General features: G+C 36.6%; 1 protein-coding gene across 1 annotated transcript in view; it reads right to left on the reverse strand.

The window, feature by feature from the left end:
- Window positions 1-4,476: 4,476 nt before the first annotated feature.
- The window catches only part of UBE2V2 (ubiquitin conjugating enzyme E2 V2), a 30,584-nt gene continuing 16,181 nt past the window's right edge, over window positions 4,477-18,879 (reverse strand). Inside the window, exons 2-4 of the mRNA XM_037379402.1 lie at window positions 16,462-16,607; window positions 13,099-13,224; window positions 4,477-6,357 (exon numbers count right to left, since the gene is read on the reverse strand). Of these exons, the coding sequence (XP_037235299.1) occupies window positions 6,211-6,357; window positions 13,099-13,224; window positions 16,462-16,607 (419 nt within the window). The 3' untranslated portion in view covers window positions 4,477-6,210. The remainder of the gene's footprint in view (window positions 6,358-13,098; window positions 13,225-16,461; window positions 16,608-18,879) is intronic.

An 18,879-nucleotide genomic window follows, 5' to 3' on the forward strand; every position in this document is an offset into this window, starting at 1 on the left:
AAGGTAAAGTGAAGAGTATTTGAAATGCCAGAAAAAACAGTTACTACTCTAAGGAACGTGAGTGGTTCAGAGTTTATTTAACAGATTGAAAGCAGCGTGGCAGAATGAAGAGCTTCCGAAGCAGTGCTCTATTCACAGCATCCCACTCTGAAGATCAAAACCATTATACTACTAATTGAGGTGACACTCAAAAGATTTTAGATAATGAGTGTTTAATGCACAATCTGAATTTCAGCTCAAGGAAGAAAATAACGATCCATAGTGATTGAATAGCGATACAAAAAAATCACTACCTGGAAACATCATGGCTATAATTCATTTCACATTATTTCAGTACTTCAAAGTTACAGCATTTAAGGAATGAAAGACTACTAACTTAGCATGAGAATTTTGCTATAAATGCAATGACTCTTACATTTGATGCTGACTGTAAGGACACAGACATTTCAAACGTTTTCTGATAAGGCTGTAACAAATCTAATATATTGTTACAGGCTAGTAGTACCATACAAGATCGTAACTTTAATCTGTGTATCTTCATACAGAAAAAAACTGTACATATGACAGGAAACGGTTTCAGAAAGCAGAAACCAAGATGACTATCGCTGTCTCCACAAATCCTGACATTGTGGCAAGGAGTTATTTTAGAAATTTCTCACAAGCAGACAGTTCCATAGTTCAAAGTGCAACACACCACCCAGAGATGAGAAATAACGTGCTTTCCTGAAATGAGAGCCCAGCAAACAAACTGTGGAAGAAACTGTTGGCCAGAAAAGGCAGGGGTCAAGCTTGCTGGCAGTTTGCTTGATACCATGACAAAAGCAAAGAGCTTTTAGCATAGACTCTTGTCATTAATGGTATTGACACTATTAACCGCATGCATACATTTAAACTTTAAGCTGCCGATCACCAATCACTTCGATTAACCTGGGAACAAAAGGGCCAGCTGCCAGCATCACAGCTGCCATGGTTTTGGTTTACACTGCTCCTGGCGGTGGCAAGCTTTGCATATCAAAACCTAAAACAAATGCGAGTCATCTCAACCTGCTGTACTTCATCACAGTGTTTAACAATTTTAAGCTCTATCTCAAAAAATGTGAACAAGATCAGTAGAACTAGGTTAAGTCCTGTCAGGCTGAACTGAACTTCAGGAGTTCCAAGTGCTAGTTTATCTCCCAAAATCATTCTGCAAGGCTCAACCCTCGTATTAATCCAATTTTCATGACACTGGAAAGATCTGCTAGAAACACGCCTCTACATCTCCATGATAACTTCACACCTCTACTCTTTGAGCTGCTTTCATACAATTTGTAACAGCTTTTATTCCTGTGACAACTGGGAAAACAGCCATTTTTTCACGGTCTATTCTCAAGTCAAGTAACAAATGCATTTACCTCTACCAAGTTTCTTGTTTTCTTGGTAACTTTTATCAGTAGAAATTGCAGAGGGAAATCAAACCCTTCTGCCTTCCCTTTCTCATTCCTGCATGCTTAAAAATATAATAATAATTTCAAATGAAAACAGCCAATGTGTTAAATCAGCATACCTACACATCTATGATCATCATCAGGGAGCAGAGTGGGAAGAAGCACAAAGCAGCTGATGAAAACCTTCCTTGTTTATGTCTGCATAGCCATTCCTTCAGTATTTCTGAGTTAAATATACAGGGTTTTTTAAACCCCAACTGCATAGTTTATACATTATAAAACCATGTCTACAGTTCATCCACACTGCATACATTAAAAGCAGAAAGTTGTGATGCTTCTGTTAAGAAATAATGCAAAGTCATAAATCAGTATAGAAAACATGCATTATATCAGGAGATCCCAAGCACTGGTTATTTGTGCACTATCTCAACATAATCCATTAAGTTATTCATTTATATAGTTTGGCACTTGTATAAATAATAAAAGGCCTTAAAAATATATCACTATTTTAAAATGGTTAAGACTGAAAAACATCATGGAATTGTTTGAATATGCGAATGCTACTTGAGAGTTGGCATATGACAGTTTATAGAATGGAATTCACTGTACATTAATTTACAACCGTTTATCAATTGAGCTGAAGGTACACGTCCATTTAGTAAAAAAGAAAAATACATTATAAACTGCATTAAGGTAAGAAAGCTGGTATTTTACCCATTGAATGGAGTACTCATTCCTACAGAAGCTGAGATCAGCTAGCGATCTTTTACATTTTTCTAAAGCAGCATAAGTTATATTCACACTTCCAGCATTACAGACAATATACCCTTCATATCATTTTAGCCCATGATCAGCAGGGTCTGCAACAGAAAAGATTTAATACACTGTTTCAGGAAATAACACAATCATATAACAGGTAAAAGAAGAAAACCCTCTCGCACAATTGTTCCATTATGCAGAGTTAACACAGATGCATTAACAAGTTTGGTGGGGTTTTGTTTGGTTTGGGGTTTTAATTTATTATTATTAAAGACCACAGGCATTCATCATGTCCCTCCAATACCTCCTCACCTCAGAAATCTTCCTAGGCTTCACAAGAGTTCTGTACACATTATTTAGAAAAACGTATGAGAAGCATTCTGTCCCACCGCTTCACTTCTCTCTGGAATTTTACTTGCACAGAAGACCAACTATAGTTTTAAGTCATCCTTTTTTGTTACAGTAACACAGATTCAGACTTGCTTATTAGACCAGTTTATTCCTTCTTCTCTAGCAGTGAAGACTAGCCACACCAGTTTTCAAAAACTAGAGGTCAGAATAAAAACAAGTAGCAGTCAGACACCCTGCCTCTATCACAGTACAATTACCAAGCCGCCTGCTTAAATGAGCTTTCTGCATCAAAAGATAGCAAGAGAAGTGTAATAAATATTTTTAGGCCCTGAATTACTGTCCCAAAAGCTAAACAGGAAATACATTTCCACAAACTCACCATGCAAGTAGCCATGTAAACCACTAATACTTGTCTAAATTAGACAGTTTATTATTACTATTATTATAGTTGATCAATTGCCATAGAATGCACTAAAATTTTCCTTTAGGCATCCCCAAACATTTAGGAGGAATGTGCATTATGCATTTATTTCATGATAGTTTGAGGGCTTCATTCCTGACTTTCTCTTGCTGGTCGTCAAGTATTTTCAACCTGCTTTCAGGAAGATGAGCGCAATCAAGGCAGCTGGTAGGTACACACCTTGCAACATTTTATGTACTTTATTATCAATGAGTAAGGCACGTTATTTGTAATATGGATATTTCCATAGGCTTGCTCATTGTACCCTAAGGTTTGCGAAGCATGAATCATACGGTCTTTGGGTTTTTTCTTTGCTTCACAGTACGCTTACCCCTCCCTCAAACAACCAAAACACAACACCTTTGGTAATGCTTTAGAGCACAAAGCCCAGGTGATCACCACCATGATACAGATTTCCAAATCCAATTTGAAAAAATCTTGTATTTAGACCTTTTCACTTTGTCTCTCACAAAAACGGCTTAAAATGGTGCTCTACTTTGCAAGAGGTACAGAGGTTTGAGAAGAAAAAACCCACACATTTGCTAACAACAGCAAATTAAAATCTTGCCAAAAGAACATAACACAAATTAAATAGTTGTAAGAGGAAGAATAAAATTCTGGCATCGAAGTAGGTTACCCAAGAGAAACCACAAGAACATGAGAAAACAGATTATTAAGTAAGCATTGATCTGACATGGATACCTATAAAACAACGTAAACTTTGTGGAGGACAGTAAGCAGCAGTGCTTCAAAATCTTCAGGTAGTAAGAGTTTTGAGGAGGCTCTCAACTTTATGCAGCAGTGAAAGACACTTTAAAATTTCATAATTAATTACACTGAAACTATTTCAGTGGGAGCAAAATGGAAAAACACCACACTTAAAAATCACTGCAGGCATATTTTTATAGCCATCTTTTATATTACATACTCTGGTGTCAGAGAAAAGGTCAGTTCCCTCCACCACTTGATTTTTCTTCTGCAAAACCTATGTGCTGGCAGCTAGATAAGCAAATTTTCACAGATACAAATGGTTACAGACAAGGAGGAATCACTCCTGCGGAATCAACCTGCACCACATACAACCAAGGGAACAACCAGCCTTTTTCATGCTCTGTGAATAAGTCAGTCTCTAAAATTGTTACCAACCATGTAACAGTCCACGAGTATTTCTCATTCTCTCAATAGTTTATGCTGAAATTTTCCCAAAAATTCACCTCTTAGAACTGTACAGTTCCATTATTTTAATTGATTAAATATAAATTAGCAGTGCCAGTGTAAGAAAAAAAGATTTAATGGCATAAAAATCATTCAAATTATATCAAGTAAGAAACTGTTGCAATGCACTTCAGCCAAACCATCACAAATGATACGTTATATAAATACAGACAGGAGGTAGCTGGCAGCTACAAATTCACCAATTCTGAAGTGTCCAATTTGTCTAAAAAGCATAAACTGACAAATACTAATTAAACCTTTCAATTTAAAAAAAAAAAAAACAAACCACCTAGTTTATTGCTTTTAAAGGTTTGTTCTTTACATCAGAAATAGGCAAAGGCATATCAAAGAAAGCTACCTGGCTATTGATGGCTTTTGATTATATTCACTTTTTCAAAAGAACCACCAAATAAAATTTTGAATGCAGACAGGCAAGTCACTCCCAATGTTACATGTTCTTACCAAAATGAACAAAGGCTTGCATTCTCCAAGGGGGAAAAGTGGGAAAGGAAAGAAGGTATAATTTCCGAAAGGATAGCATTGGCTACTTTCTTATGAGAAATCAGTAACAGAACTAAAACCAGTGTTCCCACCAGACAGAATACATTGAAAAAAACAACTGCAGGAGAGGCAGAAAGCATTCTAGCTACAAAGACAGTCGTGTAATGGGATACGATACATGGAATGCAGATGGAAATATGAAGATCTGTACCACTGGAATAATTTTTATTAAAGCTTCCTTTTTGTGTGTTTCAGAAAAGGCAAAAGTGGAACAGAAAGAAAGGCAAGAAACACAGAAGAAGAAAAGGTGCAAAAAAGCAAGAATCAAGGCAGGAACTGCAAAAGCAAAACAAAGGACTGAGAAGTAGGGGCGGACTTCAGCAATGTGGTCTGACAACTGCTTAGAGGTCAAGTAAGTGAAGTGAAAGTTATGCTCATTTCTCAAAAGAATCTGGAGGGGAGGGGAGGGCAAAGGGAGGTGGGTAGGCAAGGTTTTTTTGTTTTTATTTTGGAGTTGGTTTTGGGGGTTGGATTTTCTTTTTAAACATACTTATCTGCACAGTGCAAGCTTGTCTAAAGAATGGTACTACAGGTGACAGAACTTACTCCCCTGCAACAAACAGAATACTTTGACCTCTCAAGTAAACTAAGCATATAAAAGTGGTAAGAATAAAAGGTGCACGTAAAACCAGCAGCAATATTATGTCTGGCTTTCCACTACTTCTGCAAGTTACTGTACATATGTTACATCACTATTATAGAAATGGCACAACCTCAGACACTTTCCACATTTTATTTACATTTTAAGACTAACTTTAATCTCAATCACATATCCATACATTTCCTTTGTTTCACTAAAACTTAAATGCATGGTTTATTAGAACAAAGACTGTAAACAAATATTTGCCATGTCCGATACATGTAACACACAGGAGCTGCTTAACAGAAATTAATCCCCCCATTTTATAAATACAGGTATCAAAACAATCCTGAACATACTTTGTGACACTACTAGTAGTCGGCACCCACACCCTTGCAAAATTAAACAAGATGAGCAATGGTATCACTGTACCTGCTACTTTAAAACAAATCTAACTGCAGCTCTTTTACTAAGCAAGATGGATAAAGCATGCCATTTATATTTTGCCTTCTCAAGAGATTATTTTTGGAAACATATATTATTCCACAGCAATCTGACACTTTCTGTCATGCTTTCATCTTGTAAAACCTGAATTCCTATTTTAGGCTATTTCAGGCTTATGCTTAAATGACAGTGCCTCGATAAGAGAAAAAAAAATTGTGCTGCCTTTTTCTCCCATAGTGCCTGAAAACATATTGGGCATACATATATTATATATATTCTTACAAATGTCCAGGTCATGTATACCAGCTGAAATTCTTTTAATGTGTGGGTGTTTGCATTGTGAGATTTAATCAAGACATTAACATGAGTAGAAGGTTGTTGTTTTAAGACAGAAGTTTGAGAATCAGCTAAAATTAATTGTTGTAAGTTTGTCCCTCTGGAGGTTGTGGAAGCTTCATATTTTCTTTGGACATCATTAGACGTCTTAGCTCTTGAAGTACAACTTTAATGCTATAAGAATTTTGCCATTTTGCTAACACTGGTATGCTCCGTGCATCCACCTGGAAAAAGAAGAAAGAGTTCTAAAGTTAATGATGAAATAGAACATCTCTACATAAACAAATTCTATTGACCTAATTCTTCTAAGAGCAGGTCTAAGCATTCCCTGACACTTTCTCTGTGGCATAATGTTCCTGTGTTCAAGAAATATTTTAAGGAAAACCACCATATACTTACACGCAGATCAGATTCTGCAATAAAATTCATGCAGGTGGACCCTTCCATCTGCGCTGATACTAACATTAGTGGACAGGAAAGGGAGGAGAGGAAGACATCAGCGAACTGTTCACTACAAAACTGGAGCCTTATCTTGTAAAATTTGTTAATTTGTTTCAAGTTACCCAAAAAAAGAAAAGTCACCTTCATTATGCCAAAATACACTTGGATTTTCCTTGGTTCTTCAAAAGAACCTGCCATGCAAGAGTCCACAGAATACCTTTCTAAAGGAAAAATTCCCCTTGTTTTTTCCCTTGCTACAAGTATTGATTCCTCTCACATCAATATTACATGATGCTTCTGATACCACAAGTCACTACACATAAGAAACGGCTTGAAATATTGAAATAACTGATCCATAACGTTTGGACATTTCTTAGCTCTTTGCATCCTTCTTAGAGCAAGTCATCTTATGGAGCCGTGAAGATTACTGTACATCACTTACCAATTTGAATATGAACTGAAAGGAAAGGACATGGGACTTCTCCTATGCGTTTATAAAACCTGTGGGACAATTTACACAATTATATTATAACAGGGAGGTTTCCATAGGAAAAGTCAGCAATTGAAAGTCAGCTTGGAAATTCTTTTGGCAGCGGGTAAGTCCTGACTACCCAGCCCCTGCAAGGAGGAACTTAAGACAGAGGGGTCTACAGCTGTGCAACTGCAAAGCAGGGCCGTGGGCAGGAACATGGCTATTGCATGCTACTGAATTCCATTGGCAGAGTAGCACAGGCAGCCCACATGGCTATAAAAGTGCTGGAAACCACTGGTTTATGACTTAGCTTAAAAAATCAAGAAGTTTCTTATCCCATCTTAATTAGGGCAAACTGAAAGAAAAAAACAACATTGGAATCAGAAAAAAGAACATTAACACAGGTATTTTATTTCTAGATTGTTTGAAGTGAAGCTAGCTATTTTCAGAACACCAGATGAGACTAAACCTTTTTGTAGGGTGAAACTAAGGCTAAGGTTTAACAACATGCTGGCTTGGGCAGCAATACTAACCCAAGAAACTTCTGCTCCCTCTCACTAGGCACTTGTTCCTTTAACAGTGCTACTGCCTATCACCTCAGGTGAACCATGAAACTTATGGGGAGCAACTTTCTGACCTGAACTGATAGAACACATCCAGTTAAAAAAACACCTTAGAAAGAAGTCCCTAAGCAGGATTCCTTGATCCAATTCACAGCTCACGACTCTAAGTGTTTCTCTTCACACAAATAATGTTCTGCACGGAGTCAGGAACCCCTTAAACTCAGCAAAGCTGCCAAAGACAGCAACATCATCAAACCACAGTATAAAAGGCAGTCAGATTACTTAATAACTGTTGTAAACGTTAATAAATTAAGCAGAAAAAGAGCATCAAAAGGAAAGCTCCATTATGCAGCAAGATCATGCCAATTTAAAATACACGAGTGTATGAGCTAATATAGAAAGGTTTTGAAAGCACTTTAGTCAGACCATCACTGTAATTCCTGGGCTACAATTACTTCTTTTTTAAAGGGGTATTTGGTTTAATGTGGTAGATAAGAGGCAGTATCACAGCAGAATAATTTTTGCAACTGGAGAACAGGTTCCCTTTTCTTAAAGAGCAGACTATTAGATAAACCCACCAGTGAATAAAAAGGAAATTCTGACAAGAGATCACCTGTGTTATCAAGTAGCAGCTTAAGAGTAAGGTATCATTTAGACCGAATCTTTTGTTTTAAGGCACCAAGCTCTTACAGATCTCTTCCTCTCCAATATTTCCAGATAAAATTAAAGAAAGGTGCTCCAGAGTTTCTATCCAATGAGTCTGACCCAACAGGTAGGGAACAACATTAATTCATTTCACAAGTCAGAACGGTAAATATCACTCTACTCAATATTGTTCTCCATATAGAAAATGTCATGAGAAATGTATGAGACCACCATTTTTCCTCATGGGGTCCTACAGAAAGAAGAAAAACTTCATTGTGGTTAAGTATCATAGTAACAGAAGAAACAGGGGTTCAGATCTCATGTTCAGTTTGCATATACCTGCAGATGTTTTCTCTAGCTTATTTCTCCCCCTCTCAGATACAGACACACTCATTAACATTTGTTAATACTTCTCTGCAGCTAACCTGACATCCTCTTCAATTTAGCAAAATGGAACAAAATGTGAGAGTACTCCCTGAATGCTTTGGTACAGGTTCTTTGGCAGATCAGTAGTTTAATAAATTTCCATGTTAGTCTCAATCACAATACTTTCTACTAAAGTAGCTGAGGAGAGATCACAGTACATGTCACTGACCTGCCAATAATTTTAAAAAAAATAATCAATACTTTCCCTGAGAAAACCGGGGAGAAAGCAGCCACAGAAAACCACTGTCAAGAACCAGGTAATGGTTGCCACAAAAGATTTCCAACCAGCAAAGATGTGCACTTGGGGGTGAAAGCCCACATGATAATAAACTGTTTTAGAAAATCACTGGTAAAGCAACATGGATAATAAGAAAAAGGTATGTTTAGATTTCAGTAGGTTTGAGGAAGGAAACCAATATAATTAAATACTTAGATAAAGACTGGGTAAGCAAAAAATGGCTGGAAATGCAGTTGCTCTGGGACTCCCCCAAATGATTATCTTGTCTTCAGCCTGGCAGTTCAGCTTTTATGCTGTCTTCCTTCTGCTCACTTCTCAGCTCTTCCTTTGTAGGCTCTCTCAAGTCTGGAGATCTGTCTCAATTACAGCACACAGCAGTCTGTCACCAGTGCTGTTCAGACAATGCAATTCTATATACACTGGATGTACTGGAATATGAAACCTGATCACTTAAAAGTAAGCTCCTCCAGCTTTTCTTTCTTGGCTAGGAATTTGTAACAACATACTCACAGACTGTAAACTCTGCTTTAACAATGTTATGAATGTTTTCCGAGTTAAGACTACTGCAACATGACATTTTTGTTGCTGTTTATCTCAAGTCTCTTTTCTGCAAGTCACCAACTTTTTTCTTGACATCTTGCAGCAGTAAAGATTTTGGCTCAGGTTCCATTTTCTGTGTGTTGCAGAATTTATTTCTGAGTTAGGGCACAATAAATTCCCTTTATGAAGAACAATAATAAGATATTTGGAAGAATGACACAAACTATGTTCAAATCACACAAAAAGCATTAGGTAATATGAAAGTACACATCCTGGGACACAGAAGGAGAAATTTCAAGGTCATGTAAAAGCAAATAAAACTGAAAACTGCAACCTGAAGCCTATTTTCTTCTGGGGGTACACCACTGTAAATCCTTAAGCAGCAGCACAAGAAGCAATATGTATAATGCATAATTTTTTCTGACATTTAATTTTCAACTGAAATTATTACAAATATTTTTATACAATATATATTCAGTGTTTATAATCTTCCCAGTATCTTAACTTCAAGAAGTAGCAAACTGCTTTAGTCTACAATAAACATATGCAAAGCAATAACTGGACAATAGTTTACAGGTTTATAGCTGACAGTCTCAAGTGAGTTTAAAGGAAACAATTCTTTCCAGCTGTAAATAATATTTAAATGAACAGAAGTGATTGCAAATCCTGCAAAACAGACTGCTGAAGAGCACTCTCACAGATGCAAAAATCAGACATTCTCAAAAGACCATGGGAAAATAAACAGCATGGCAGAATGCAACCTGTGTTTTATCAGTACTAGATGCACAAGTCTCCAAGAGAAGAGACCCCACAGCATTAAGAATGACAATTTAAATGCAGTTTTACAACAGTGATGCCATTAGCATATAAAGACATTTTGTCTGGCCCTACATAAGTACATGGACTAGCTTTTTTGAACTTGGTACCCTAATTCTGTATACAACAGCAGTAGTTCCAGAGGTAAACTGAAAAGCAGATAAATTGCTTTCCTTATCTGCAGGTTAGTTTTTGAGGTTAACAGGGCGATTCAGAGCACCTAAGTTTAGTCTTTTGAGACAAAATACTTCTGAAGCAACCCTCTCCTTTCCCGCGTTAAATTTATCAAACGGCAGTCTCAGGGATCCCTGAAGATATGCTGGTGGAAGTTACTAGCAAAACTCCTCTCTCTGGAAAATCAACCAAAAAAGTCAATAAGCTTGTAGCTGTCAGCATTGATAAATTCATTACACACAATGCACTTTTCATGCAAAGTGTAAAGGGACTTACTTGTAAGCCAAAAAGGCTGAGAACTGCTGCCAACAAGGCAAGGAGACTAGCTTCCTTATATCCCAGTACCTCTAGCACATATCCATCTACCCCCCTCCACCACTCACTCTCGAACTCCACAGAAATTATCCCCCTCTAAACTCATGCTGGGGGCCCTACTTCTCTTCAGGTGTTATATGGCACAGGTCTCCTGTAAAGCATACCTTAATGTTACAAATGTTTTGAGTAGCATGGCAATCCTGCTACAACATGCCATTTTGGTTACTGTTTATCTCGGGTCTCTTTTCTGCAAGTCACCAACTTTTTCATGACATCTATAAGGAATGTAATCAAAAGCTGACCACGCATAAAAAAAACAGGATGCATGCAGAAACATGGATAGTAGAGGTTGTCTGAAAACTCAACCCTATCATTCCTTCAAAGAATGCAGAAAACCACTTAATGATCCATCAAATGACAATTAATCATACAGTGGGAGAGCAGCTTGGAAGAAACAAGAAGGAACTAAAACAGGAAGCAGCAACGTGAACTGTTCCAGGATGCTAAATGTGCCCCCAGTTTATCTGACAGATTCTAGCAAGCACAACAGTCAAATAAGCTAAAATGCAACACACCAGGACAATGGGCACCTTAAAAATTGCATAGTACCTGTGTTTAAAATTCATTAGTTACGAAACTGTTTTCATTAAAAATACTATCTAGTCAAATCTATTTAAGTCTACTAAAAAAATAAGGTATGCATTTGCATAGCAAACACTTCGTAAGACACACTAGTTGGGGAAAAACTGAATGAAGGTTTTGTATAAGCTTACAAACTTATTAAAATCAAACACACCTGCAGCAATGACTGGATTTTAACAGTACTTTTAAAACAACCAGGTGAATTTCCTGTCACAATACTCACACTATTCCTCAGCAAGCTGAGCAAGCATAATAGACTTCTCCAAACAAAAGCTCAAGTCAACTGGCTCAGTAAATATGAGCCTTCAGGCACAAGTTTGGGATTCTGCTTCCAGGAACCAACACCTCTACTCTCAGGCATGCACAGATGAAGCAATGAGACCACATTTCTTTGCTGATTAAGAATAATAGATGTTACTAGGGAGAGGTATGAAAAAAGTATGATAAACATACTAAAAGCTCTGCTGCATTCCAGATTGCCAGCTTTTGCTAGTCACAACTTCTTAATAAACACATATACTTAGGCAATGAGCCATAGTTGTGATGAAGAACAAGAGCTGGTTTGTAGATAGCAGTTTTAATAAAATCTTCAGTTAGAGTAAAATTATACACAAAAAGTCCTTTCAAATTAATTTTAGATTGTCTGAAGTGTTAGTGCACTGGCTTTGGATGACCAGCTGCTCACCACCCTACAGCAGCTGAAGTGAACCCCTGAGAGCCTCACCCTCCACCTACAGTCATGGAGATACTTAAGCTTCACATTTCAGTACTGTTAATCACACAAGTGCAAGTCCATCTTTCTTTTAAATCTTACATATTATTTAAAATCCAAACACGCTCTCTGACTCCATGTTAACTATTACCTTAACCCAATTACTCTGCATTCGCTAAAGACAAACAAACAGATGAGTGTGATATATTATTGCATTTCCTGCCAATATACACATATATCACTGTAAATGCAAGACAGTTCACACCTTTTTCCACTGAGCAATGAGGTATGTCAGCCTTACTCACAGGATTAAAGTGCTAGTAAATAATGGAGTAACAAACTTGCTTGAGGTGCTATCATCACTCATCCCACCCTAAGGGCTGGATCAGTGAAAGTATCTTATTGCAAACTGATCTTTGAAATGAAAGTTAAGACTATCTATTTCAAAAGATCTTAAGACTGAAGCTCACAATCACCCTAGATTTGAATAAACCCACTACAAAGAAAGTAAGAGTTTAAATATATCAGTTCATTACAGATGAGTTGCTACCTCCAGAGACTCATCAGGAATAACCTCCATTTTTTATTAATGGAAACATCAGATAAAGTTTGTAATACTCCTGTTACAATATGAATCTAATCCCCTTTTACAAGAGTATTACAAGGGAGATACCCACACACAGCTTGAACACTTTTTTCTGTTCAAAGCTAAAATATCCAGCTTCATTTAAAAGAAACAACTGTTTCAATACTATAGATAGTGCTCATCTCATTGATAAGCCACCAAGAACCACTAACATACTGTAAATACCTGAAGATGTGTAGTAGTAGGCAACCAAAATTTGACTTAAACTAGTACTTATATTGGAAAATTTAAATATGAAAGCTATGTCCAACAAGCATATTCCTCACCTGTGTTTTTCACAGAAATAATTTATAGTACAGATTAACAACATGGTTGATCTTACCATTTCAACTTACCATTCCATTGGAATTATTTATTCCATTCATATTAATTTTAGTTACAAATCTAACTGTAGGAGGTGCTTCTGGATATTTAGGTCCACACTCTACTTTCAGACTGTATATTCTGTTTTCATAGTTTGTCTAGAAAGCAAAAAGACAGACTAATGCATCTTACTGAAAGCTGATATTAATAAATCATTAAAAAAAACAAAGCAAAGGCAAGAAGAATAAAGATTAAGAAATATGAAATAATTATAAATCTGTTATTATGTCCAATTGATGGTCTTGGATTACTGACTGATATTCCACTGTTTTAGTTACATTGATTACTTGATAAATATGTATAAATTACACTACTTATTGACTATACCATACAGAAGTTTTAAGATAATAAAATCCTTTTTAATTCACATTTACCCTTATCCTTCCTACCCACCTGCATTCCTAAAACAACTTTGGCACAGTAGGGGGCTAAAAGAAAAATCAATAATTTTAGGAAAATTACCGCTTTCCCCTGTTAAAAAAAAAACCTATCTGAAAAAAAAAATAGAAATGGAGAAAGACAAAGATGCCAATAACCCAACAGTTAAGACACAACCAAGTACAAGACAAAAACAGTACTTGCAAAAAACATATTCTGGAGGTAATTAACATTCCAACAGATATCTAAGACTTCACAGCTGAAGATTGTTTGGTTTACTAGAGGATTTAGGAACTTTGGACAGTAAAGTGACAGCTTGTTTGCAGAGACATCACTACAAAGTGACCATGGAACTGATCATTGTAAGTGCAAATTATTTCATTGAAAGTCCAATTATAAATGAATACAGTCCTATCATTTTTTTAATCTTGTCAAGTAGGCCATGCACAACTAAAAGTATCAGTGGCTTTGCTGGTCACGGATGCACATACCTCTGTGTTCCAAAAGGAAGATAAACCCATTTTCTATACCTGTCTTTCCAGTGGCACAACACGTAACAGCTAACATGAAGAGCAGTAACATGCCTCTGAACTTTCCAGAAGCACCATCTTTCAGCTGTTCTGTATCAGCCAGCTGTCATTCTCTCAGAGTAGAAGTATCAATCATGCAGTCAAGCTATCAAATGACAGTCCATTTTGTGGTCAAGGCAGAGTGGGAACTGGAGTACTGAAGTACCCTAACCATGTTCTATAATTTCAAGGAGCCACAGAGACCAAGCAGCATGTAGGTCAGAAAGAAACAAGGCAAAGCAGGACATCCTTTGTTAGAAAAAAGGTTTTTCTATTATTCTTTCACATTAAAAGCTAAAGGCCCAATGAAAGTAATCTTGTCCTGCTACAGGTAACATAGCTGCCCCTACTGCAAGAAAACACAGCAACAGAAATTCTTGTTATTCTCTCAGATAAAACAATTTACTTCCTTCGAGAGGGATGCAGTCCGTTACAGTGGAAAGAGGCAAAAATGTATATACGCTACTCACAACTCTGAAAAATCCTAAGAACAGCACTCATTCTCATTCCTTTATTCCTAACCAGGTGGCTTCTCAATTTCGCTCAGTTTTTCAAGTCACTGCTTTCCTGCAAGCCAAGCATCCCTGGCCCGCTCCTCAAAAAGCCTAAAACCTCATTTTTGGGAGTCAGAAAAATGTTTCCTTTAATCTAAACCAAATCTTCCCCTCCTCCCTCCATGCTGGTTCACGTTTCAAATGAATCAAGAAAAAAAAAAAAACTGATAAGCAATTTTTGCACAGCTCTAGAGAAGCCATATATGTGAAGACATGTATTGTATGTATTATCTATTATATAATATATATATAATAACATGGACATTATTAGCAACCTTCTCTGTGTTCCGACTAACTGCATGCTGTCTACAGAACTCAAGCAATTCCAAAAACATCCATCTTCTACAAATCCTGAAATCGAATATGCAATTCAACTAAAGGTGCCACCACTGGCTTGGGAGCCGGTGGCTTTCACTTCCTACAATCACCACATACTGCAAGTCATTCTATCAGCAAGACTACATATCTCCAAAATGTATTACTTGCCCAAAATATTACTTGCGTGCACTGTTTCATAAAGAAAGTAAAATGACAGCAATATAAATTGACCAGAATTAAAAGTAACTCCCAGGTTGGTTTCTTTTTTTATTTATTTTTTAAAACATATTAGGTCCTACATAATAATCGCTCCCTTCAAAGATGTGCTGGGCATCTACCTTACATTGAACCAGAAAGCAGTCACAGGCAGTTCTGAAGGCTATTTGGAGAGTCAGGGAGGCACTACTTAGCTCATATTTGCAAGTTCTTTTCAAAACCCATAAGACTACAAATTTTCTTCAAAATGTATTTAAACACTGTGATTCCACACAAGCTACCATCCAAAGTGTACCATCATTACGCTTGTATTTCAGATTGGTTCTTCCTCAAATGCACCCAAATCTTAGAAGCTCAGCACAATTATGCAGATGTTCAAAACAGTCTGTGCAAGTTGCAACTAACTCTGACTTCCACAAGGAGCTTGAATTACACTGCGTCTATGGAACTCTTACTGTGGAAGGCATCTTCACTGAGGCCAAGTTCTGATCTCAGTTCTTGTTTTGGATAGTTCTTCCAGTAAGTCCTGCAGTACTGAAGGACACACATGGCAGTAACCTCATGTTAGCAGTGAAAAATATATGCTAACTTACAGCTACCTGATGTATACTCATTTGAAGTTCTCATTTACACAGTGATCTTTTGCATCATATGGTAGCTCATGAAAAAGCATGCACAAAAGTCAAGTAGAGATGTGTCCATTCATATCTGACAGGAACGATACTCAGACACAGGAGATGGTTACATCTCTTGCAGGTTTTATCAGTCTAGATGACATCCTACAGAACTTAGAAGGTCAGAAGGTTTTGAACTTTGTGTATGTACTTTATCTTAATAGAAGTAATGAAAAACTGCTTGGTCTTTAGGCAAGATTCAACTGAAATGCATAAACTGCTATACTGAAAGACTATTTGATAAAACTTGTGAAAGTTGAAAATATACTGCCAGTTTACTACATAACTGAAATTACTAGGCAGATACGATAAACTGTGGAAAGACAGTTATCCTGTTTACTGTACTATCACTGTATACTTACGTGCAGTAATGGTGGAAATACAGACTAAATATATTCCAAACTCGGTAGTAAGTCTCAAATCACAACTGAAAACACTTACTAACATGCCAGGAAGTGATGAATTCTAATACAAACACAGTGTTTCTACAACTTCATACACTGAATTTTAACTAATCCTTTACACTGTAGAAAAATAATGGTTTGGGGTTGGTTTGTTGGGGGGTTTTTTTTGCATTTGGCATTGCCTAAAAACTTAAAAAAGATATTTTAATTCATGACACTTACCCTTGGTGGCCCAATAATCATTCCTGTCCATCTGGTGAGTGTCATATCTTCATCATCTTCAAGGCCCCAGCTTACTGTACCATCACCTACTCCTTTCTGCCCTTCTTCAAGTTCTTCCAACAAGCGAAAATTACGAGGTACTTTAACTAGATAAAAGGAGAAAATAATTAATACTGCTCACCTCAAGGAAAAGGTAAACTATTTTATTGCTTTTATATGCTATGTACTAGCAACTGCTGAATATACTTTCAAAGCCAAACAGGGATTTCCTGCGTGAATTTATTTAGCACTCAAATTGTGTTGAAGCAAGTAACCACTGGAAGCTAGTTACTACCAAGTGACAGCAATACAAATTATAAAAGAGAAAATAAGAAAGGCCTCTTTCGTTTGAGATGGTTTAATTCAGATGCTCTTTCCCAAGAACAGTACTGTTCAGAGTCAGTACATTTCAAAACCAATTTCCTGTCTATCAAAGATTTAATCAACTAGAATCCACATAAAATTCATGTGGCAAATTCCCTCCAGAAATAATTAAAGAATGCAACATTTAACACAAATGACCTTAATAAATGCAAACTTTAAGAGAAATCTTGAAACATCTTGATTTCATTTGATTTAAAAAACACTACTATCTGAAAACTGATTAAGTTGTTGAAGAGTGATAATGACATATTCGCAACAGAACATGAAGATGTACTTCCCCTAAAGAGAGCCGAGGAATACTCACTTACTGAACTATAATTACTGAATTATGACTGTAATACATGAAAATAGACAGATATTGATTGGTATTAAACAAGTGGATGCTTAATTGCTTGACATCACAGAAGCTAAAATGGTATTTCAGCACTGATGTAGGGAACAAAGCTAATTAACACTTGTGCATTCAATCATAGTATGCTTTTATTTTCATATAAAATATACACAATTATGTAGTACCAATATTACAATACAATCAACCTTCAGTTTTCTTATAGCTGCTTATAGCTATATATTTTTTCTCATAGCTACTTACAGCTATTGTGTTTTCCATGTTTTTTACTACAAAACCTTTCTTGTACCAGAAGAATCCAGGTACTCTATAAAACTAAAACTCTAAGACTGGGTACACACAAAGTTCTTAGCAAGGAATACATACTATGCAAATTTGAAAAAGATGGGGATCAAAGAAAACAGTTTTTCGTATCAGTTATTCAGTCACTGGGATTTCAGGTTTTATATTACCCTATCCTGTATTACAAGTGGTCTCTGAGAAAAAAAATTAAGACCAATAGGACACAATATGATTATTTAGTCAATATATATGCATATGGGCCAGTATAGGTAAATAGATAAAACACCCTTCCAAAACTGTTCAAACAGCTTATCTCACAACTGCAGTTTCTCTCAAACTGTGTTTAAAACAATTATTTTTTTTAAATAATGCTGACAAGAGAGAGGCTCCTAAAAATTGCAGAAGTTATTGCTTCCAAGTTTTCCAAATCCCCAGGGAAAAGCATGAAGAGTATAGTTATCAAGATAGCACAAGGAAATTAAATCACTCATGTATGGCCTCACCTTCCTTCCAACTTTGGTATTGCCACTCATCTGAGCCATAATGAGCTACTTCAGCTTGCTAACTGAGCAGAAGATTATACATTTTGGTTAGTCTCCTGACAGCTTAACAAACCAGCCCAGCTCACAGAGAGATCTAAGAACTAGCATGAAAGTGCAGCCATGGCAGCAAAAACTCAGATAACCTCAATGTAAAAATATGTTTTAATGGAGTCAAACTACTCTGGAAGCTTATTTTCACAGATAAGAGTTCACATAAGATTACCTGAAAGCACTAGCACAGTACATCAAGGAGCAGATCAGCTGGCATACTTCCTTTTAAAAAGCTTTGTTGAAATTCATTTGCCCATTCTTCTGGTCCCATCCTGACTTGTTATTACCATTAGATCTGTACATTTACATATCCAGTTCAGGCTAGGGATGAGAACTGACAATCATGCTTCTGTCACATTATAGAGCACAAGACATTTATTTTTGCTCCATATTCATACATTCTCTGGAATCAAATCTGGCAGTAAAAGACTAATGCTCATCTTTTTTTATAAAATAAGTAAACCAGCAGAATAAACTTCTACTAAACTTCATGGTTTGCATCACATGACTGAATAGTTTCTGACTGGTACATGGAGCCTCAAACACAAAACCCCCACAAACAACCCCCACCCACAAACCCCATGTACTTAAGCCCCAGGAGAAGATAATGATTGGATTCTAAATTCCACCATTTCTCAGAATGCTTGCTCTGACTGCAGAACTTCTGATTTAGAATTCACCTCTTTAAAAAGCACATAAAGACAGTAGCAAACAGGCTTTAAGTTTGTTTCTGATCATTACTACCTTGCAGTGCAGCTGAGACAACCCAAC

The sequence above is a fragment of the Falco rusticolus genome, chromosome 3 (assembly GCF_015220075.1).
Source record: "Falco rusticolus isolate bFalRus1 chromosome 3, bFalRus1.pri, whole genome shotgun sequence".
Lineage (NCBI taxonomy): Eukaryota > Metazoa > Chordata > Aves > Falconiformes > Falconidae > Falco > Falco rusticolus.